This window comes from Cannabis sativa, chromosome 7, assembly GCF_029168945.1.
Source record: "Cannabis sativa cultivar Pink pepper isolate KNU-18-1 chromosome 7, ASM2916894v1, whole genome shotgun sequence".
Lineage (NCBI taxonomy): Eukaryota > Viridiplantae > Streptophyta > Magnoliopsida > Rosales > Cannabaceae > Cannabis > Cannabis sativa.
In genome coordinates this window covers 50161971-50182037 of record NC_083607.1, presented here as the reverse complement: position 1 = coordinate 50182037, position 20067 = coordinate 50161971, and the positions used below count along the sequence as shown (strand labels likewise).

General features: G+C 35.5%; 1 protein-coding gene across 1 annotated transcript; it reads left to right on the top strand.

Annotated features, from left to right (window-relative positions):
• The first annotated feature begins 3818 nt into the window (after window positions 1-3818).
• LOC133039744 (uncharacterized) lies at window positions 3819-19400 on the top strand. Its single transcript, XM_061118680.1, has 6 exons — window positions 3819-3868; window positions 3974-3995; window positions 16945-17029; window positions 17171-18034; window positions 18295-18435; window positions 18826-19400. The coding sequence occupies exons 1-6, from the start codon at window positions 3819-3821 to the stop codon at window positions 19398-19400; spliced, it is 1737 nt and encodes a 578-aa protein (XP_060974663.1).
• The last annotated feature ends 667 nt before the right edge of the window (window positions 19401-20067 follow it).

Genomic DNA, 20067 nt, shown 5'->3' with positions numbered 1-20067 from the left:
TGTTGTTGTTAATTGTTTTCAGAGGCTTAGATAAGCTTGATTAAGTAGAATTAAGCTAGGGGAATGCATGATTAGGTGGTTTTGCTCAAGTTTGAGTTTAGAACTCAAAGCTTGAGCTCCAATGGCATTTTTCGTGTTTGAGGTTTCTGGGTTGTTTTGATGCCTTGGATATGTTCTAGGGAAGGTATAGAACAGGTCTGGAAAGTTTGAGGTGATTTGGGGTTGATTTGAGCAAGATATGAATATTTGATGTTGCTGCCTGCGAGGAACCGGAATTCCGGTTGTGCATCCGGAATTCCGAACAGTGTTATAATTAATAAAAACAAATAACACGGAATAACTTAAACCAGTTATAACTAAAATAGAACCAGTTCTAACTAAAATATAACATAATGAATATAAACAAGTAACACGCAATAACTCAAACTGATTACAATTAAAAAAACAAAGAGGAAATCAGTTCCCAAAACACTGAAACATAAATTAAAATAAAATTAGTTCCACAACAAAATACATCATAACACATAATACCTCATAAAACCGATTATAATTTTTTTTTAAAAAAATGGGGATCAATTCTAAAAAATATTGAAGCATAAATATGAAAAGAAATGTTTCTATGACAAAATAAATAAACACAAAGAATAACACACAATAACTCATATACAATATAAGGAAACATGTTCTATTTATCAACCAGTTACAAATTTGAGACAAAAATACTGGTTCCGTAAAGCAACTAAGATAAAAACTTGTTGGAATATATTTTACCAGGATCTAGATTTACTAACAAGTATGTTTTTAACATTCTAAACATGAACTTCTACAACGATATAAAATAAACACATAAAAGGTATGAGAAACCTTACAGTGGTTGCAGCGGAATTAAATGACTCCTTCCGCTCAAATCTCTAACCCTTGTATCCTTTCTGTAGCAGAGTATCACCAAGATCTGAGCCCGAAACTCCTTCCTTGTGTTTGGATTCTTTACAGTCTTACATACTATGATTGAGGACTTGCTTGATATGTGTGGGCATGCACTCAATCACTAAGGCTTGAAATTATTTGTGAAGAGAGGCTATAGTATTTCGAAAATTGAAAAGGAAGAAGAAGGAAGAGATCTCATCAAACCTACAGAGAAAACTAGATTTTTAGCTTTGGAGGCATTAGTTGGATAATGAGACCATAGCCTTCCTTTTATACTATTTTCCAATAGGGCTAGGGTTGAATTATTAGGAATAAAAAATTGATAAAAATAGGGTGAAAAAGCCATCTAGTGGCCGGCCACATAGTGGGCCCTACACTAGTTTGGGCTTTGTCACTTTTCTCAACTATTTTATCTAATTTTCACAAATACCAATTTTTGCACTTTCAACCCTATAAATGCCAAAACTATTTATTTAATAATTAAAATAATTATCAAATAAAATTGTCATTTATAATATTTATTAATTAGACTCCATAAAGTCTCTTAATTAACAAATAAACCCTAAAATATTATTTCTTCACAATCAAACCATATTTTGGTGAAAAATTTATAAACTAGACATAGTCTAATTTTAGAATTATAATTGATTAAATAAAATCAATTAACTGAGTCTTACAAGCAGTTTATCTCAACTAGTATGGGGACCAAGGGCCTATATAACCGAGCTTCCAATAAGTTGATCTAGAATTTACCAAGTAAATCCACTAACTTATTAATTCCTCATTGCATCCACCATAGAACTTGGAATTGCACTCTCAGTTACATAGAACGCTCTATATGTTCCACGATATAGATACGCTATTAATTATCTATTGTTATAATCCCAATAATCAATGATCCTCTATAGATGATCCACATTGCATAGGAATTAATTTACCGTTACACTCTTCAATGTATTTTATCCTTAAAATACTTAGCCACCTATAAATGATATGTCAATGAACTAATATTGTAATACCCTGGAATTAAGAAATGGATTAGCAAAACCCTAATTAGATAATTATGAATAATTGAGGAATTATATTATTATATAGTTCAATATATGTGAATTAATATGAATTTTAATATATTACGACCCTGTTGGTGAGCCAGGGGCATTTTAGTAATTGTGACTCGAGAAGGGTAAAATGATGAAATTAATTTTATAACGTGCTTAATGAAACTCTACTATTATATAGTATGTCTGTGTTGTCTTTTCAGGTGTGTTCTGACAGGTTGGCGCGGTATAGTCACAACCGGGTATTTCGGGCCGAACCGGGTTCGGGCCTGAAATGCAATTTGGATTAAGTGTTGGCATATTATTTTATATTTGATAATTTGAAATTAGTTTGGATATTAATTGAGTGTGAAATGTCAGTATTGCCCTTGAAAGTGTTTATGCATGTTATTAGCCCTAGGGGCAAAATGGTCATTAGACCTTTATTTTCTAAGTTTATTAAAAATTGATTTTGGGGGAAATAGATTAATTTTTCTGGTTGTTTCTCCCTCTCACCCGAACCCTATTTCTCTCCCTAACCCTCTCAATATTTTCAAAGCTAAATTGTGTGAATTGCTTGACTTTTAAAGCTTGGAATTGGAAGGATTTTAAGCTTGGAATTGAGGTATTTTCTAACTGAGATTATTTGGAAATTTTTGTTGTAATCCTTGCTGGTATTAATTGTTGAAAAGCATGTTTGGGATTGTGGAGTTGCATGTTCTTGTTGATGATGATGATAGGTTGCATGATAATGGTTTCTTTGATTAGTTTGAGCATGTTATGCTTAGATTTTTTGATGTTGTGCTTGGTTGAGCTCTAGATGGAATTTTAGGGCAATTCTCTTGTGTTTAATTCAGGTTATTTCTAGTGTTTGATTGCTGGAAATTATTTAAGGAGCTTGGCTTTGAAGTTCTTGAGTTTGAGCTTGGGTTTTGATAATCTTGAACTTGATCTTTAGCTTTTTGAGCAATCTGAATTTGGGGTTATTATTGAAATGTTGATGCATGAGTATGTGTTTTAAATCCCTAGTGATTGCTAGTAACGTTGATTTATGATTTGGAAGTTTTGGTTAGGAATTTGAGTGAGTTTGGTTGGGGTTTTTGCTGAAAATTCGAAGGTTTGCTTGCTGGTTTCTGGGTTCTGCACCCAGATGCCGCGACATGCTCTGGAGCATGTCGCAGCCTGCCCCTTTTGGTGGAACCTGGGTTTTGTCCCAGGTGTCGCGGCATGGTTTGGGCATGCCCGCGGCCCGCCCTCGTGTTTTTGGGCAGTTTCAAGTTGAATTTTGAAAAATACATAACTTTTGATTCTGAGCTCCGATTTGGGAGTTCTTTATATCGTTGGAAAGCTCGTTCCAAGCTCTTACGATTATCTGAATTTTAAATGCCATGATTGAATTTTATGAGTTTGGAATCAGGGGTTAACCCTAAGTGTGAAATATCCCAGATTTGTGTGACTAGGATTACTGGCACCTGATCTGGAGCACCCGGGGATTCAGAATCTCTATCTATTACTGGAAAATAGGTAAGACAGTGATTAGCACGTAGAGTATGCGCAGTAGCGCTTATATTGGGAATGTTATGCATGAATGTTTAGTGACCGGGATTAGGGTTATTACCCTAATAGGAACGGTTTAATAGCCTAGGGTTATTACCCTAGTGATATATGTGTATAGATGCCATGCCATGTTAACTGAAATAAAATTTAGGGGTTATGCGCTCAAGGCATAATCAGGTTGGACTCGGTAGCCATAACCGAGATGAACCAATTCTAAGGCCTTAATGTATTTAGACGTGTGAGAGCAACACGTGGGTCTACGCCATGTAGATTTAAATAGATGTGTGAGCGCAACACATGGGTTTACGCCACGTAGACATTAATGGGCATGTCAATGTGATATGCAGGTCTGTATCATACAGACATATGTGAATGGAATATTTGCTTAAATAGTATGATGAGCATATTATATTTATTATGATTTATACTGTCTTGCTGGGCTTGGCTCACAGGTGCTCTACTGTGCAGGAATGGGTAAGGCTTTAGCTGATCAGCCATGAGTTTTAGGAGCTGAGCGAAGAATGTACATGTTCGAGCCATATCAGACCAAGCGGGTTAAGGGTCTACCAGTGTTTAACTTTTGAAATTCTATTTTGTCGCTTAGGTCGGCTAGAAAGAAAAGACTTGTAATAAAGTTTGTAAATATTTTTGGGATCCCAACTGTTTAAAAGTTTAAATGTATTGCAAGTTTATTTTCATTCTGTTTAATATAAAAGTTCAAATTATGCGCTATTTTGATTAGTAATCTCGATTAGGGGATTAGGGTTTCATAAACATTTTGGGTAACGTGCCAAATTATTTAGGGCGTTACAAATATAATCACTGAAATGAGTACTCAACCATTTATCTCTGTTTAGCCAAGCTCAAAGGAAACCATCGTTTCACTTCTATGTCTAGATAGAAGCTATAGATTTTATATCTTTGATTAGCGCTCCCACTCAAGTGTACTACCATGTTCCCAAAATGTACGTATCACCCAGACCAAAAGGTAGGCTTAACTAACAAATCAAAGAACACAAATAACACTCTTGAGATTGAACCTAACCATGTTAAGATTAAGATCATTTGATCTAGGATCAACTAGGTGATATTGAATTGAATAGATATTACGGTAAATTTATCATATCTAATCCAAGTTCAATATCGGTCCCTTCCAATGCATACTCCATGCATCCAACCCAAGCTTTACTTTAACCAATGCCCTGGAAAGGACATAGCACTTATCCAAGGTGTAAGTAAACTATGTTGTAGATTATCATATCAGTTAAATCCTGTGTACTGATAAATCTAGGAATACATTTAATCACATAATCTTGATTACTTTCCACTGTGTTGACAGCACAATAAACAAGAATATCAATGTGATAAGGATTTGGATGAATTTATAAATCAAATAAACATATAAATGATCACATGAACTAAATGACATACTAAATAAGTGATGAAAATATTTCTATTTCTTTATTGATAATTGAATGACAAAGATTATGTAAAGTCTTTTTTTGGCAAGTTAGGTGACAAAATAATTTTTCCTTTTTATGGTAAGATTGCTATGCATTCATTTTCGAAATCTTACCTCTTTTATTCGGTTTTAGTTGCCATTTTCCTTGTTTGGAAAGTTGCACTTTCAGCTGAACTTTCCTTTGTTGAAAACTTCTCAAAAGAGAAGGAATTCTCTTTTGGAAAGTTGTCTTTTTTAGGGAAACCTTGTTTATTGCCTTTTCCTTATTGATTTCGATTGTATCTTGATACAATCAGAATATCTAATCTGTTTTTGGCAGGAATCAAGCATTGAAAGAAGATCGGACCCGATTTTAGTAAGTTTCCCGTTTCTGGGCAGATTGCTTCGTCAGCAACCGAATCTGATGTAGCAGATCGTGTTTCTTTTGGAAAGTTTTTGTACAGCTGCTAATTCGAACTTGTGGTTGCCTCTTTGGTTTCTATGATCTATAAATAGAGCCTAGTGAGCAACCATTCGGATTACCTCTTCCATTGTTCATTTTTTGCATTTATCTTTTGTGAGAAGAGAGTGTTTCTTTGTTTTGTGAAAGCCTAGTTGTTCACCTAGGTTCTAGTTGTTCTATTTCTGTTCTTACTCTATCCTAGAGGTTGTGAAGAACTACTTGACTGAACAAGAGATTGGTCTTCGGGAGAAGACTTGATAAAGCCTTACTTTGGGAGGAAGTAAGCACTTGGTCTTCGGGAGAAGACTTGCTAAAGCCTTACTTCGGGAGGAAGTAAGCACTCACACTTCAAAGACGAAGGGAGTTCGGGCTTGAAGGTGTTTCAAGAAGTCAGATTCATAAAGTGGATTACAAAGGATTGCGGCAATACTTTAGAGGGAGTCTAAACTTGTTTAAGTCAATTGTCTTTGTAATTTTGATACTTTATTAATTGATTTCATTCTCTGGGCGTGGCCCCGTGGACTAGGAGTGTTCGTGAGAACACTGATACCACGTATAAATCTCTTGTGTCAAGTTATTTATTTTTCTGCAAATATTTTATATTCTCGCTTTGTTCGGTTTCTTTGTAGCAGAATTATTTTCTGCTGCTGCAAACGCTTACAGTGTTTATATTTTCTTATATACATCTGACATTTGCAAAAACACGGTTTTTCAATTGGTATCAGAGCGGGACACTAAACTCTTAGTGTGGTCCTATAACGTTTTTGTTAGAATGTCATTTTTTGCAGAAGGAAGTTCTATTTCTAGACCACCATTGCTTAATGACTCTAACTATCCTTACTGGAAAGTTAGAATGAGAGCCTTCATCAAATCTCAAGATGAGAAGGCGTTGAGAATGGTTCTATCAGGTTGGTCTCCTCCAGTTGAGACAGATTCTTCAGGTAATACTATTATAAAATCTGAACTGGAATGGTCTATTGAAGATGATAAAGTATCTGCCTACAATAGCAAAGCCTTGCATGCTATCTTTAATGGTGTAGGTGAGGGTTACATTAAACTTATATCATCTTGTGTTTCTGCTAAGGAAGCTTGGGAGATTCTTCAAACTCAGTTTGAAGGAACTTCTAATGTGAAAAGATCTAGATTTATCATGCTTCAAACTAAATTTGATGAGCTTAGAATGTCTGATAATGAAACTTTAACTGAATTCTATGAAAAATTATCTGACATTGCTAATGAATATTTTGCTCTTGGAGAAAAGCTTGATGATTCTGTTCTTGTGAGAAAAATTGTTAGAGTCCTTCCAGAAAGGTTTGATACTAAACTTTTGGCAATGGAGGAAGCTAAAGATTTTAGCACTATGAAAGTGGAAGAATTGATGGGTTCCTTACGTACTTTTGAATTAAATCAACAGATTAAACAAAAGGACAAACCCAAATCCATTGCTGATAAAGATAAAAGTATTGCTTTGAAAGTTGCTGATAATGAAAATTCTGATAGTGAATGTGATGATGAGATTGCTTTATTAACAAAGAATTTCCAGAAATATATGAAAAAGATGGGAAATAAAAAGAATATTTCGAAAAGGTTCAAAAGGTAATACTTTCATTAAACCATCTGTCTCTAACAAAAAGGGAATTCAGTGCAGGGAATGTGAAGGTTTTGGGCATATTCAATCTGAGTGTGCAAACACTTTGAAAAAGAATAAGAAAAGTTTCAATGTCACTTGGAGTGATGATGAAACCGAAAGTGATGAAGATATTACTGAAAATGTTGCCCTAACCTCTGTTATGACTAATGTGTTGTGTGATTCACAGGTGAAAGATAGATTGGTATGTCTGAATAATACCACCAAACAAGAGGAATCAGATTCTGATGAGTCTGAAATCTGTGAAGAATCTCTTGCTGAATCATACAAAGTCATGTATGAAAAATGGATTCAGGTTGCTTCTGAAAATAGAGAGTTGAATAAATTGAATAAAAAATTGTCTCATCAGATTGAAATGTGTGAGTTGAAAATAAAAGAATATGAGACAAGTGTTTGTGATAAAGATGAAAAAATCTCTCTATTGAAGAAGGAACTTGAAAACTTTAAGAAAAATGTTCAAATGCTTAATCCTGGATCTTCTATTTTTGAAAAAGCTCAGAATGCAGGTCAGAGAGGTTTTGCAGGCCTTGGTTCTAATGGAATGAAAAGTTCTGGAGTCACGAAGTTTGTAAAATCTAGTGTTCCAACGAATCACCGTGAGGCTACAAACTCTGCCATAACAGTTTCACAGCCTGTGGCAGCAAGAACAGCTTCTGATGCTGCAAAATCTCCAGGATTTTCGAAAAAGGTAAGATCTCAGGTAAAAAGATTTGTTCCCATTTGTCATTTTTGTGGTAGAAAAGGACATATCAGACCTAAATGTTTCACATTGAACAACCTGTTTAAAACAAATTATTTTGATAATTTGAAAAAATCTCAAAAGAAACATAAAGGTTTGAAACAAATATGGGTGAAAAAGAAGTGTCTAGCTGGTTTTTCTGATAAAACTGCTGCATCTCAAATGTGGTATTTTGACAGTGGTTGCTCTAGACATATGACAGGTGACAAGGATTTTTTGACTAACATTCGGCCTATGCAATGTGGAGAAGTCACTTTTGGTAATGGCTTATCAGGAAAAGTTGTTGGTATGGGAACTCTAAATTTTGAAGGGTTACCTGGGCGAAAAATGTGATGTTAGTTGAAGGACTGATGGCTAATTTACTTAGCATCAGTCAAATCTGTGATCAAGGGTTTACTGTTTCCTTTGATAGTGATCATTGTTATGTTATGAATGATGACAATGAATGTATCTTGCAAGGATTTCGATCCAATGATAACTGTTACACTCTAACCCCTGTGTTCACTTGTCACTCAGCTATCAACAACACTACAGATCTGTGGCATGCCAAGCTTGGGCATATTAATTTTAAAAACCTGAAAAAACTGTCAAATGCAGGTATTGTTCGAGGTCTTCCCAAGCTTGGTAAGGAAAGTGAAGGTAAGTGTGAACCGTGTCAACTTGGGAAGCAATTAAAAATCACTCACAAGCTCGTGTACGATATCAATACCTCAAAGGTATTGGAATTGCTTCACATGGATCTTATGGGTCCAATCCAAGTTGAAAGTTTGAATGGTAAACGATATATCTTTGTGTGTGTTGATGATTTCTCTCGTTTTACTTGGGTAGATTTCTTAAGAGAAAAATCTGACACTTTTGATGCCTTTAAAACTCTTTGTCTGAGATTAAGAGTTGAGAAAGGTTGTAATATTGGGAAAATTGTTCGAATTCGAAGTGATCATGGTAAGGAGTTTGAAAATTCTGTGTATGATGATTTTTGCAAGTCTACAGGTATAACTCATGAATTTTCAGCTCCCAAAACTCCTCAACAAAATGGAGTTGTTGAGAGGAAGAATCGAACTTTGCAGGAAATGGCAAGAGTGATGTTAAATAGCAAGAAGTTGACAAAGCGATTATGGGTGAAGCTATTAACACGGCTTGCTACATAATAAACGAGTGTTTATTCGTCCGAGTACCTCAAAAACATCTTATGAAATCTGGAAAGGTAAGCGCCCCAATGTAAGTCATTTTCATGTTTTTGGATGTGTGTGTTATGTCTATAGAGATCGTGAGCATATTGGTAAATTTGATGCTAAAAGTGATGTTGGTGTATTTATTGGATATTCCTTAAACAGTAGAGCTTATCGTGTTTATAACATGAGGACTCAAACTGTTTTGGAATCAGCTAATGTGGTTGTTGATGATTTTAGAGATTTTTCAAAATTTTCCACAGAAGCCAAGATAGATAGTCTCATGGATACTCCTCCAAAAGGCCGTAACGACGGATCCCGATGCGGCGGAACCCATTGCCGATGCCGCAAATGACGAATCCGTCGCTGGCAACCGAAACCGGAGAACCGTAACCGTCTATCTTGACTCATCCAAACATCATCACGGACTCTATCCGTAAAGAACCAAGCACCGAGTCAAACCGAATCATCCAAAAGATCTCATTCTTGGAAATCCCGAAGAAAGCATGGTAACTCGCGAAGGTATATTAATTTAATCGGCTTTCTTTGCTTTGTTTCTCAATATGAACCGAAAAATGTGAAGGAAGCCATGACCTTTGAGGAATGGCTCAATGCAATGCAAGAGGAACTCAACCAATTTGTTCGCAACAAGGTATGGATTTTGGTCCGAAGACCAAAAGGTATAAATGTTATTGGAACAAAGTGGTTGTTTAAAAATAAAAGTGATGAGTTCGGTACAATTGTAAGAAACAAGGCTCGTTTGGTGGCACAAGGGTACACTCAGGTAGAAGGTATTGATTTTGATGAAACTTTTGCTCCTGTTGCAAGATTAGAATCAATACGTTTACTTTTATGTATTGCTTGTATTCTCAATATTAAATTGTTTCAAATGGATGTGAAATCTGCCTTCCTAAATGGTATTTTGAATGAGGAAGTTTATGTTGAGCAACCAAAAGGATTCGAAGATCCTCAATTTCCAGACCATGTATACAAACTTGAAAAAGCTTTGTATGGTCTGAAACAAGCTCCTCGAGCTTGGTATGAAAGGTTGACTCAATTTTTACTTTCTCATGGCTATCACAGAGGTAGTGTGGATAAAACTCTTTTCATCAAACATATAAAATCTGATTTTATCATTGCTCAAATTTATGTTGATGATATAGTTTTTGGTTCTACATCTAACCATGAAGTGCAGGTATTTGTTGATCAAATGAAAAGTGAATTTGAAATGAGCATGGTTGGTGAGCTTAATTTCTTTCTGGGTCTTCAAGTGAGACAAATGGAAGGAGGTACATTTGTATCTCAAAGCAAGTATGCTAAGAACCTTGTCAAGAAATTTGGCCTTGAATCGGCTAAGCAGGTAAGTACTCCTATGAGCACCACTCTGAAATTAACAAAAGATGAGAATGGAGTAAAGGTAGACACTACACTCTATCGTAGCATGATTGGAAGTCTCTTGTATTTAACTGCTAGTCGTCCTGATATATGTTACAGTGTGGGAGTGTGTGCTAGATATCAAAGTAATCCTATGGAATCTCATGTATCAGCTGTAAAAAGGATTATTAGATATGTTAATAGCACTCCTGATTATGGAATTTGGTACTCGAAAGATACCAATTCAAATCTTGCTTGTTTTAGTGATGCAGATTGGGCAGGAAATGCTGATGATCGAAAGAGCACAAGTGGAGGGTGTTTCTTTCTTGGGAATAATCTAGTATCTTGGCATAGCAAGAAACAGAATTCCATCTCCTTATCCACTGCCGAAGCTGAGTACATAGCTGCTGGCAGTTGTTGCACTCAACTATTGTGGTTGAAACAAATGTTGATTGATTATGGGTTTGATTTGGGTGTTTTGACTATCTTTTGTGACAATACTAGTGCCATAAATATTTCCAAAAATCATGTTCAACACTCTAGAACAAAGCACATTGATATAAGACACCACTTTATTAGGGAACTTGTTGAAAATAAATCATTGCAATTAGAATATGTTGATACTGAAAAACAATTAGCTGATATTTTCACAAAGGCCCTAGATGCAAGTCGCTTTGACTCCCTCAGAAAGTCTTTGGGAGTTTGCATTGTTTAATTTTATCTGTTCATCATTCGTGTACAATAGTGTTGTGTGATTCTTCTCTAGCTCTTAATCTTCTATCATTGTTTTTGACAAATCATGTTTATGCTTTTGGAATATAATTAGTTAGGATCTCAGTCTGATCATACTTTGTGATGTTGTGTTAAAAGATTCATGTTACTCTTTATTTGTGTCTGGGATTAAATAATGTTCTTATACAGAGTTGAGCAATTTTTGTTTCATGCTTGTCAGGCCCCTTGCTGGAATAGAGCTACCCATACTGAAGTGTGAAAGCCATCTGATGAGTAAGCTGGAACATTGTAATTAGCAACTATGATGAGGATGCACTACCATAGAAAAGGGCTACCTTCAGTATGGTGTGAAAGCATCCAGTTGCGGGATCAATATGAAAAAGGCGAAAATGAAAAATCTTGCCAAGGACAATGATCCTATTTACACTGCACACACTTATGCCTGACAAGTGTGTTCAAATCTGTAAGTCTCCTCTATTAAAATTAAATTGATAAATCCTGGTTCACAACTTTCAGTAACATGCATATCTTTTTCATCAACATCAATTAAGTATGATTATTCCATGAGATACTAATTGGTTATTTTCCTTAAAAGCATAACATGTATTTTATTTTGTCAATTGTCAATGATATTTGATTTACTTGCTTAATTCGAATCACATATAGTTATTGTACACTTTGTCTTTATTTTTGGTTTTTATTTTAAAAAAAAAAATAAATAAAATAAAATAAAAAAAAATAATAAAATGAGGGAGGCGTGTGACTTGCTTCATGGGTTAAGGAAAATCTTGTGCATAAATGGTAAGTATCAACATTCATTCTTTCTTTGATTTATTATGATATTTTTCCAAGTAAAGATTAATCTTTATATGGTAATGTGTCTTTATTCTTGACAGATTGATTTATTTTTGGAAAAATCTGTTGGCATTTCTAGTTTCCTTTTATTTTTGTTAAAAAAAAAGGGAAAGGATTTGAGAAGTGGGCGGTTTCCTTTTTTGGTTCTTGGGCTGGCGGTTACCATTTGAATTTTCAAAATTGGTTTCCTCTTTCTTGTTTTGATTCCAAGGTTATATAAAACAAATTTTGTCACTTATTTCACCACCTACCCGAACCCTCTTTCTTGTTTCTCTGTCAGACATTATTCATCTTCTCTTTCAGTTTCAAAATGGTGAGAACCAAGAATCTAGGGCACTCTAAAAAATTAGAAGAAACCGTTCCAACTCCTTCTAGTGCTCCCCCTGCTGCCTCTGTTCCTCCTCCTGCTGTTGCAAAGCCTGGAGATTCATCGCTTCCCCAGCGTGAATCTCAAGCCGTGAAGCCAAAACGTCCACCCAAGCAAGTAGCTCGCAAATCGGTAAGGCCCTATCGCACCTGGACTTCCTCTTCTGAATCCTCGAAGGAATCTCCTCCTCCATTGGCTGTTCCTCCTCCTGCTGCATCAATGGCTGGCACCACTCCAACAGGCCCATCCACTCGAACTCGAGCCCAGCAAGCCTCGGCTGAGAAAGAACTTCAAGCCTCTCAATCTCGAGAGAAGACTGCTCCTCCAGCCAAGAAGAAACTCAAGACTAATCCTCCCTCGGCTTCCTCGAGTTCCAGTTCAGAAGAAGAGGATCCAATGGAAGTCTCTTCAGACAAATCAGTATCTCTGCATGCGAGAAGGACGATGAAGACACGTAACTCGAGCCGAGCCTCCTCGTTCAAAAGCGCACGCAAAGCAAAGGCCTCTGCTGCTGCCAAGGCAAGCAGCCCATGGAAGATCCTCCATCTGGTAATATCCCTTCCTCTATCTCTGGCTGTCCAACTTTTTACTATCGAGACAATGAGCGTGACTGGAATCTTTATGCAACTCGTAAGTTTGAAAGTGAGAGGAATTATGATTTGCATGCCCATCGTGTTTATGGTATTGTAAAGTTCATTCAATTTCATCAATGGGAACACACTCTTACTGGTTTTATTGGATTCATTGCTAACATTATTAAAGAGTTTTATGCTAATCTTACTGATGATTTCCTTGATGAGAACTCTAGACTGTATAGAAGAGTGTATGTTAGGGGTCACTGGTTCTCATTTTCTGAAAAGGACATTGCTCAGGCTCTGCAATTGCCTGAGAATGTATCCAATGCTGTGATGTCCATGGATCGTGACTTGATGCACTCTGAACTCACTGGTGCTCGTTCAGAATTGAAACCAGGGGAGAGTCTTCAAATTACTCACCTCACTTTTGCTCATGCTTCCCTTATGCGGTTTGCACTAAGCAATTGGGTTCCAAATTCGAACAAGACCGTGGTGTCTCAAGAAGTGGCTACACTCCTATACCGCATCACCTCTGGAACTTCCATTGATCTAGCCTCTCATATTCTCAACCAGATTGTCTCCTTTCGAAGAGGTAAAAAGCCAACCTTCAAACTTGTATTTCCAAATCTCATCTATAAGGTTTTATCCTCTCAGAAGAATGTGGCCCAAGCACATGAAACTCTTGAGCCTCCCATCACTGGCCCTACATTCCAACCTTCTGAATATTTTGATGGTGTGTTCCAAAAACGGCCAAAGGCTGGTCTTCTTCTTTGCTTCTGGGTGCAAGTTCGAGCTCTGTTCTTTGCAGCTCCTGGAAGTCAAGTCTGAACTTCAGAATGTGTACACTCGTCTTGAAGCAATGGCTGATGTCCAGCATGACATGTCCAGGCAACTGTCCACCTTGATTAAACTCTACAAAAATTAAAGTGCTATAGTTTGTTTCTTTTTAATTAAACTTTGGTCTATTTTTGTTCTTTGTTTACTTTGGCACTCCGATAAACAAAAAGGGGGAGAGATATTTATTTTTTGGTTTTTGTTGCCCAACTCTGGACCCTTTTTTCAGGGGGAGTTGTGGTTTGTTAGTACTTGTGAACTTAATGTTTAAAGTTAGCATGTTCTTTGTTTTTATTGTGATATTCAATTGTGTTACTCAGGGGGAGTAGTATCGTTTGCTCTTGCTAACTTTGCATTGCAGGTACTTTATGGTAAAAATTATTTTGTTCATCTAAAGTGCCAAAGGGGGAGATTGTAAAGTCTTTTTTTGGCAAGTTAGGTGACAAAATAATTTTTCCTTTTTATGGTAAGATTGCTATGCATTCATTTTCGAAATCTTACCTCTTTTATTCGGTTTTAGTTGCCATTTTCCTTGTTTGGAAAGTTGCACTTTCAGCTGAACTTTCCTTTGTTGAAAACTTCTCAAAAGAGAAGGAATTCTCTTTTGGAAAGTTGTCTTTTTTAGGGAAACCTTGTTTATTGCCTTTTCCTTATTGATTTCGATTGTATCTTGATACAATCAGAATATCTAATCTGCTTTTTGGCGGGGAATCAAGCATTGAAAGAAGATCGGACCCGATTTTAGTAAGTTTCCGTTTCGGCGGATCTGCTTCGTCAGCAACCGAATCTGATGTAGCAGATCGTGTTTCTTTTGGAAAGTTTTTGTACAGCTGCTAATTCGAACTTGTGGTTGCCTCTTTGGTTTCTATGATCTATAAATAGAGCCTAGTGAGCAACCATTCGGATTACCTCTTCCATTGTTCATTTTTTGCATTTATCTTTTGTGAGAAGAGAGTGTTTCTTTGTTTTGTGAAAGCCTAGTTGTTCACCTAGGTTCTAGTTGTTCTATTTCTGTTCTTACTCTATCCTAGAGGTTGTGAAGAACTACTTGACTGAACAAGAGATTGGTCTTCGGGAGAAGACTTGATAAAGCCTTACTTTGGGAGGAAGTAAGCACTTGGTCTTCGGGAGAAGACTTGCTAAAGCCTTACTTCGGGAGGAAGTAAGCACTCACACTTCAAAGACGAAGGGAGTTCGGGCTTGAAGGTGTTTCAAGAAGTCAGATTCATAAAGTGGATTACAAAGGATTGCGGCAATACTTTAGAGGGAGTCTAAACTTGTTTAAGTCAATTGTCTTTGTAATTTTGATACTTTATTAATTGATTTCATTCTCTGGGCGTGGCCCCGTGGACTAGGAGTGTTCGTGAGAACACTGATACCACGTATAAATCTCTTGTGTCAAGTTATTTATTTTTCTGCAAATATTTTATATTCTGCCTGTTCAGTTTTGCTGTAGCAGAATTATTTTCTGCTGCTGCAAACGCTTACAGTGTTTATATTTTCTTATATACATCTGACATTTGCAAAAACACGGTTTTTCAGATTACATTGAAATAGAGTTTTATATAGGGCACAAAGCCTAACAAAACTCACATACAAAAACCAGTTAAATAAAATAACTCAAACAAAAATATCCATTCAGTATTCTCCAACCCACCAAATACTCATCCACTATGTTATATAACTGGTTCTATTTTAGTTATAATCGATTTGAGTTATTTCGTGTAATTGTTTTTATTCATTGTAACACTGTTATAGAATCGGTTATATTTTAATTATAACTAGTTTGAGTTATTTTGTGTAATTTAAGAATCGATTTTATTTAAATTATAACAGGTTTGAGTTATTTTGTGTTATTTGTTTTTATTCATTATGTTATAGAACCGGTTCTATTTTTGTTTATGTCTAAGACATCTACTTCTAGTGACTTTTTCAGTAACTTTTTCCGGTGACGATGATTTTACTGGCAACTTTTCTGGCGACACTAACATTTCAAGCGAATTTTCCAGTACCATCGACTTTTCAAACGACTTTTTCGGCACCGGTGATTTTTCCGGCGAAACTAATTATTATTTTACAAATATGGGATTTCTATTTATTTTTGTAAAAATATGGCATAAAAAATCCCATATAAATGTAAAAAAAAAATATAAAAAAAAACTCATAACCCCATAGTATTATTGGGATTATAACAATAGATAATTAATAGCGTATCTATATCGTGGAACATATAGAGTGTTCTATGTAACTGAGAGTGCAATTCCAAGTTCTATGGTAGATGAAATGAGGAATTAATAAGTTAGTGGATTTACTTTGTAAATTCTAGATCTGCTTATTGGAAGCTCAGTTATATAAGCCCATGATCCCCATACTAGTTGAGACAATACTGCTTGTAAGACTCAGTTAATTGATTTTAATTAATCAATTATAATTCTGAAATTAGACTATGTCTAGTTTATGAATTTTCACTAAGATAGGGCTTAATTGTGAAGAAAAGAGATTGTAGGGTTTATTTGTTAAATAAAAGACTTTATTAAGTCTAATTAATAAATATATTAAATGACAATTTTATTTGATAATTAATTTTAATTATTAAATGAATAGTTTTGGCATTTAAGTGGTTGAATTGGAAAAATTGCATTTTTGAGAAAATAAGATAAATTGTTGAAAAATGGCAAAATTGCAAAGTGGGGGCCCACATCCTATGGCCGGCCACTTAAAGGGATTTTACCATTTATTTTTTTCATTATTTTAATGCCAAATAATTCTAACCTAATCCTAGGTGAATTCCTATAAATAGGTAGTGATGGCCTCAAAGGAAAAGATGATGAACACACTTGCCTTCAGTCAAAAATTTGAGCCTTCTTCCCTATGCTATTCGAACCTCTCTTCATAATTTCGAACCCTATAGTGATAGAGTAAATGCCCACACACATCAAGTGGTCCTCAATCATAGTGTGTAAGATTGTGAAGAATCCAAATTCAAGAGAAGGAGAATCGGGCTCAGATCTTGGTGATACTCTACTACAGTTTGGATACAAGGGTTAGAGATCTGAGTGGAAGGAGTCATTTAATTCCGCTGCAACCACTGTAAGGTTTCTCAAACTTTATATGTGTTTAATTTATATTGTTTTAGAAATTCATATTTAGGATGTTAAATAACATACATGGTAGTAAATCTAGGTCCTGGTAAAATATAATCCAACATATTATTTCTCCTACTCAGAGTGCCTTTCTGTCTGATCAACTCATTTTCGACAATATTTTCATTGCTCAGGAAATGATCCACGCCATTAGTCATAGAAAACTGGGTAAAATTGGGTGGGTGGGTCTTAAGTTGGATATGGAAAAAGCTTTAGACTGAGTTGAATGAAACTTTCTCTTGGCCATTCTCAAACAAATCAACTTTCCTGAGAAAATCATTAACCTTATCCATAAATGTTTATCCTCAGTATCTATTCAGTTCAATATCAATGGTAACATTTCTAAGGAAATCTTTCCTTCTCAAGGACTAAGGCAAGGGGATCCCTTGTCTCCCTATTTATTTCTTCTTTGTTCTGAAGGGCTTTCTGCTGCTCTTTGCATTCAGCAAAGACTTGGAAATTTTAAGGGTATTTCAATTGCCCGCTCTACTCCTGTCATCTCTCATTTACTCTTTGCGGATGACACACTTTTGTTTTCTAAGGCTACTCAACTCTCCTATAACGCTCTTAAGGCAGCTCTCCAACTCTATAATCAAGCCATTGGCCAACAGGTCAATTTTGGCAAATCATCCATCCTTTTTTCCCCTAACACTCCTTCTCATGTTTCTGATTATTTTTATAATAACATAGGCCTTGCCAATAAACCCTTTATGTCCAAGTACCTTGGGGTTCCACAATGCTTTGGTAGATCTAAGAAAAGTAGTTTTAATTTTATTCTTAATCGTGTCAGTTCTCACCTTAATGTTTGGAACAATAAATTTTTCTCTAAAGCGGGTAAAGAAGTTGTCTTAAAGGCTGTCATTCAGGCTATCCCCTCCTATGTTATGTCCTGTTATAAAATTCCTGCCTCTATTTGTCAAAAAATTGAGAAGCTCATGGCTCAATTCTGGTGGGGTTCTTTTGGGAAAAAATCTAAAACTCATTGGAAATCTTGGTCCTTACTTTGCAACTCTAAATTCTTTGGGGGACTGGGTTTTCGTTCCTTGATCCACCACAACCAAGCTTTGCTGGCCAAACAAGCTTGGAGAGTTTTCACCACGCCTGACTCTCTTGCTACTCGTGTTCTTAAAGCTAGATACTTTAAAAACTCTTCTTTTTTGGACGCCACCAAAGGTCATTCCCCCTCCTTCTCTTGGACTAGTCTACTTTGGGTAGGGATCTTCTTAAGGATGGCTTAATTGGAAAGTTGGTGATGGAAACTCCATCCGTACTCTTGAGGACTCTTGGGTTCCAAATCTCAAATTTCTTAGGTACGAAGATAATCAACTTCCTCCTTCTGATAAAGTTAATTTTTTTCATCAGTCCCAATGGTCACTGGAACTAGCTCACCTTTCTAATTATTTTGATAGTGATGCAGTTGCTAACATTCTCAGGTTCCTATAGGGGGAATAATAAAACTGACTGTCTTATTTGGAAAGGAGATCCTTCTGGGCTCCTTACTGTCAAGTCTGCTTACCATTTTGTTAATACTGTTTCTTTGCCCCCTTCATCCTCTAACATTGGATTTTATAATAGTTGGTGGAAGAAGTTTTGGAATTTATGTATTCCTCCTAAAATTAAAAACTTCGGTTGGAGAACCTTTTATCACATTCTTCCTACTGCTTACAATCTTTATGCAAAAAAAAAAAAAAAAAAAAAATAGTCCCCTCTCCTTCTTGCTCTTCTTGTAGTTGTCCTTTAGAAACTGTAACTCAGGCACCACTAGATTGTTCCAGGGCGAGACAGGTTTGAAAACTTTCTCCTTTATATCACTTTTATCTTATGCGTAGAAATAAAGATGTTAGAGAATTTATTTTGTCTGGTTTTACTACTTTAAATAATGATAACTTTTCACTTCTGTTGTGTACTTTGTGGACTATTTGAGAATATAGAAATAAAAAACTTTTTCAAGAATGTTCATTTAGATGCAGAGGAATTAGTGCAATGGACCAGCAGTTACTTGTTAGAGTACAAGACCTCACAGTCCAAGAGAATTGATGTTGCTTCAACTTGCCACTCGCATGCCACGGCAAAGCAAAACCAATCTAGTGAAGGATCTTACCAATTGTACACAGATGCTGCCATTAACATAAGAAACAGTAAGATTGGGCTTGGAGCAGTGGTTAAGGACTGGAATGAAAAGGTAATAGCTGGTTTTTCATTGCCTATACTAGCACAAGCTACGCCCATTATGGCAGAGGCTATGGCTCTAGAATCGGCTTTAATTTGGTGCTACAACATTAGAATTCCACTTGCTAATATATACACTGATTCCAAGCAGCTAGCCAGCAAAATTAATAGCCCAAAGAAGGAGCTTTCCGCTCTTGCTGATGTTATTGAGGATATCAAAAGTTTCTTGTCTTATATCCCTAATGTTTCTGTACACTTTCTTCCAAGAGATTGTAACACTCATGCACATCATATGGCAAAGGAAGCTTTAGGGCTAGATGAGGAATTAGTTTGGAACGATATTCATCCAAACTTAAGCATTGTAACTTGAACTTCTCAGTGTTATCTGTAGGTTACAATCGTAAAAAAAATATATATATTTTTTTCAGCACTCTTACATATACTTTATTTATCCCTTTTCTTCCCAACACTAATTAATTAATCAATTTATTTATTTTATTTTGATTATTTTAATCTCCTAATTTTGTCTATAAATATGGTGTTATAAGACCATTTCAAAACACATTTCTTCATCTCAAACACCCTTCACTCTTCATTCCATAACTTACTTTTCACACATTTTCACTCATATTTCTACCATTTCCTTCTTACCATTTTTTTCTACCATTTTTACATTTTGAAGAGCATGTCAAGTATGTCATTTTGTATATTTTTCTTTAATCTAGTTATGAGCTTCTAATCTTTTTTTTAAGATTATTAAGATGATATGAAGCAAAATGTAACTAGATAGGATTTATTTTTGTATGTTGATTTTCCAATTGTGCTACAAAGTTCATGGATTTTTCTATCAAAAATATATCTTTTTCATCTTTAATATCATGTATTTTTTATTGTTAAAGCATGTTACACTTAGGTTTTTATTGTGCAAAAATATAATATTCTTTGATTAAATGTCTTAGTAAATTGTTTACATCTAATTCTTAGAACATAAGTATCATATTTTGCCTAAACATAGTTTCTTTGATTTTGTGTAGTTT

Bases quoted from the DNA above. Each gene is read 5' to 3' on its own strand.
- LOC133039744 (XM_061118680.1), top strand. From the start codon at position 3,819: ATGGGTTTACGCCACGTAGACATTAATGGGCATGTCAATGTGATATGC. The intron at 18,035-18,294 runs GTCATTCCCCCT...TAACATTCTCAG, and splicing joins TTTTTTGGACGCCACCAAAG to GTTCCTATAGGGGGAATAAT. The intron at 18,436-18,825 runs GTTGGTGGAAGA...ATGTTCATTTAG, and splicing joins TAACATTGGATTTTATAATA to ATGCAGAGGAATTAGTGCAA.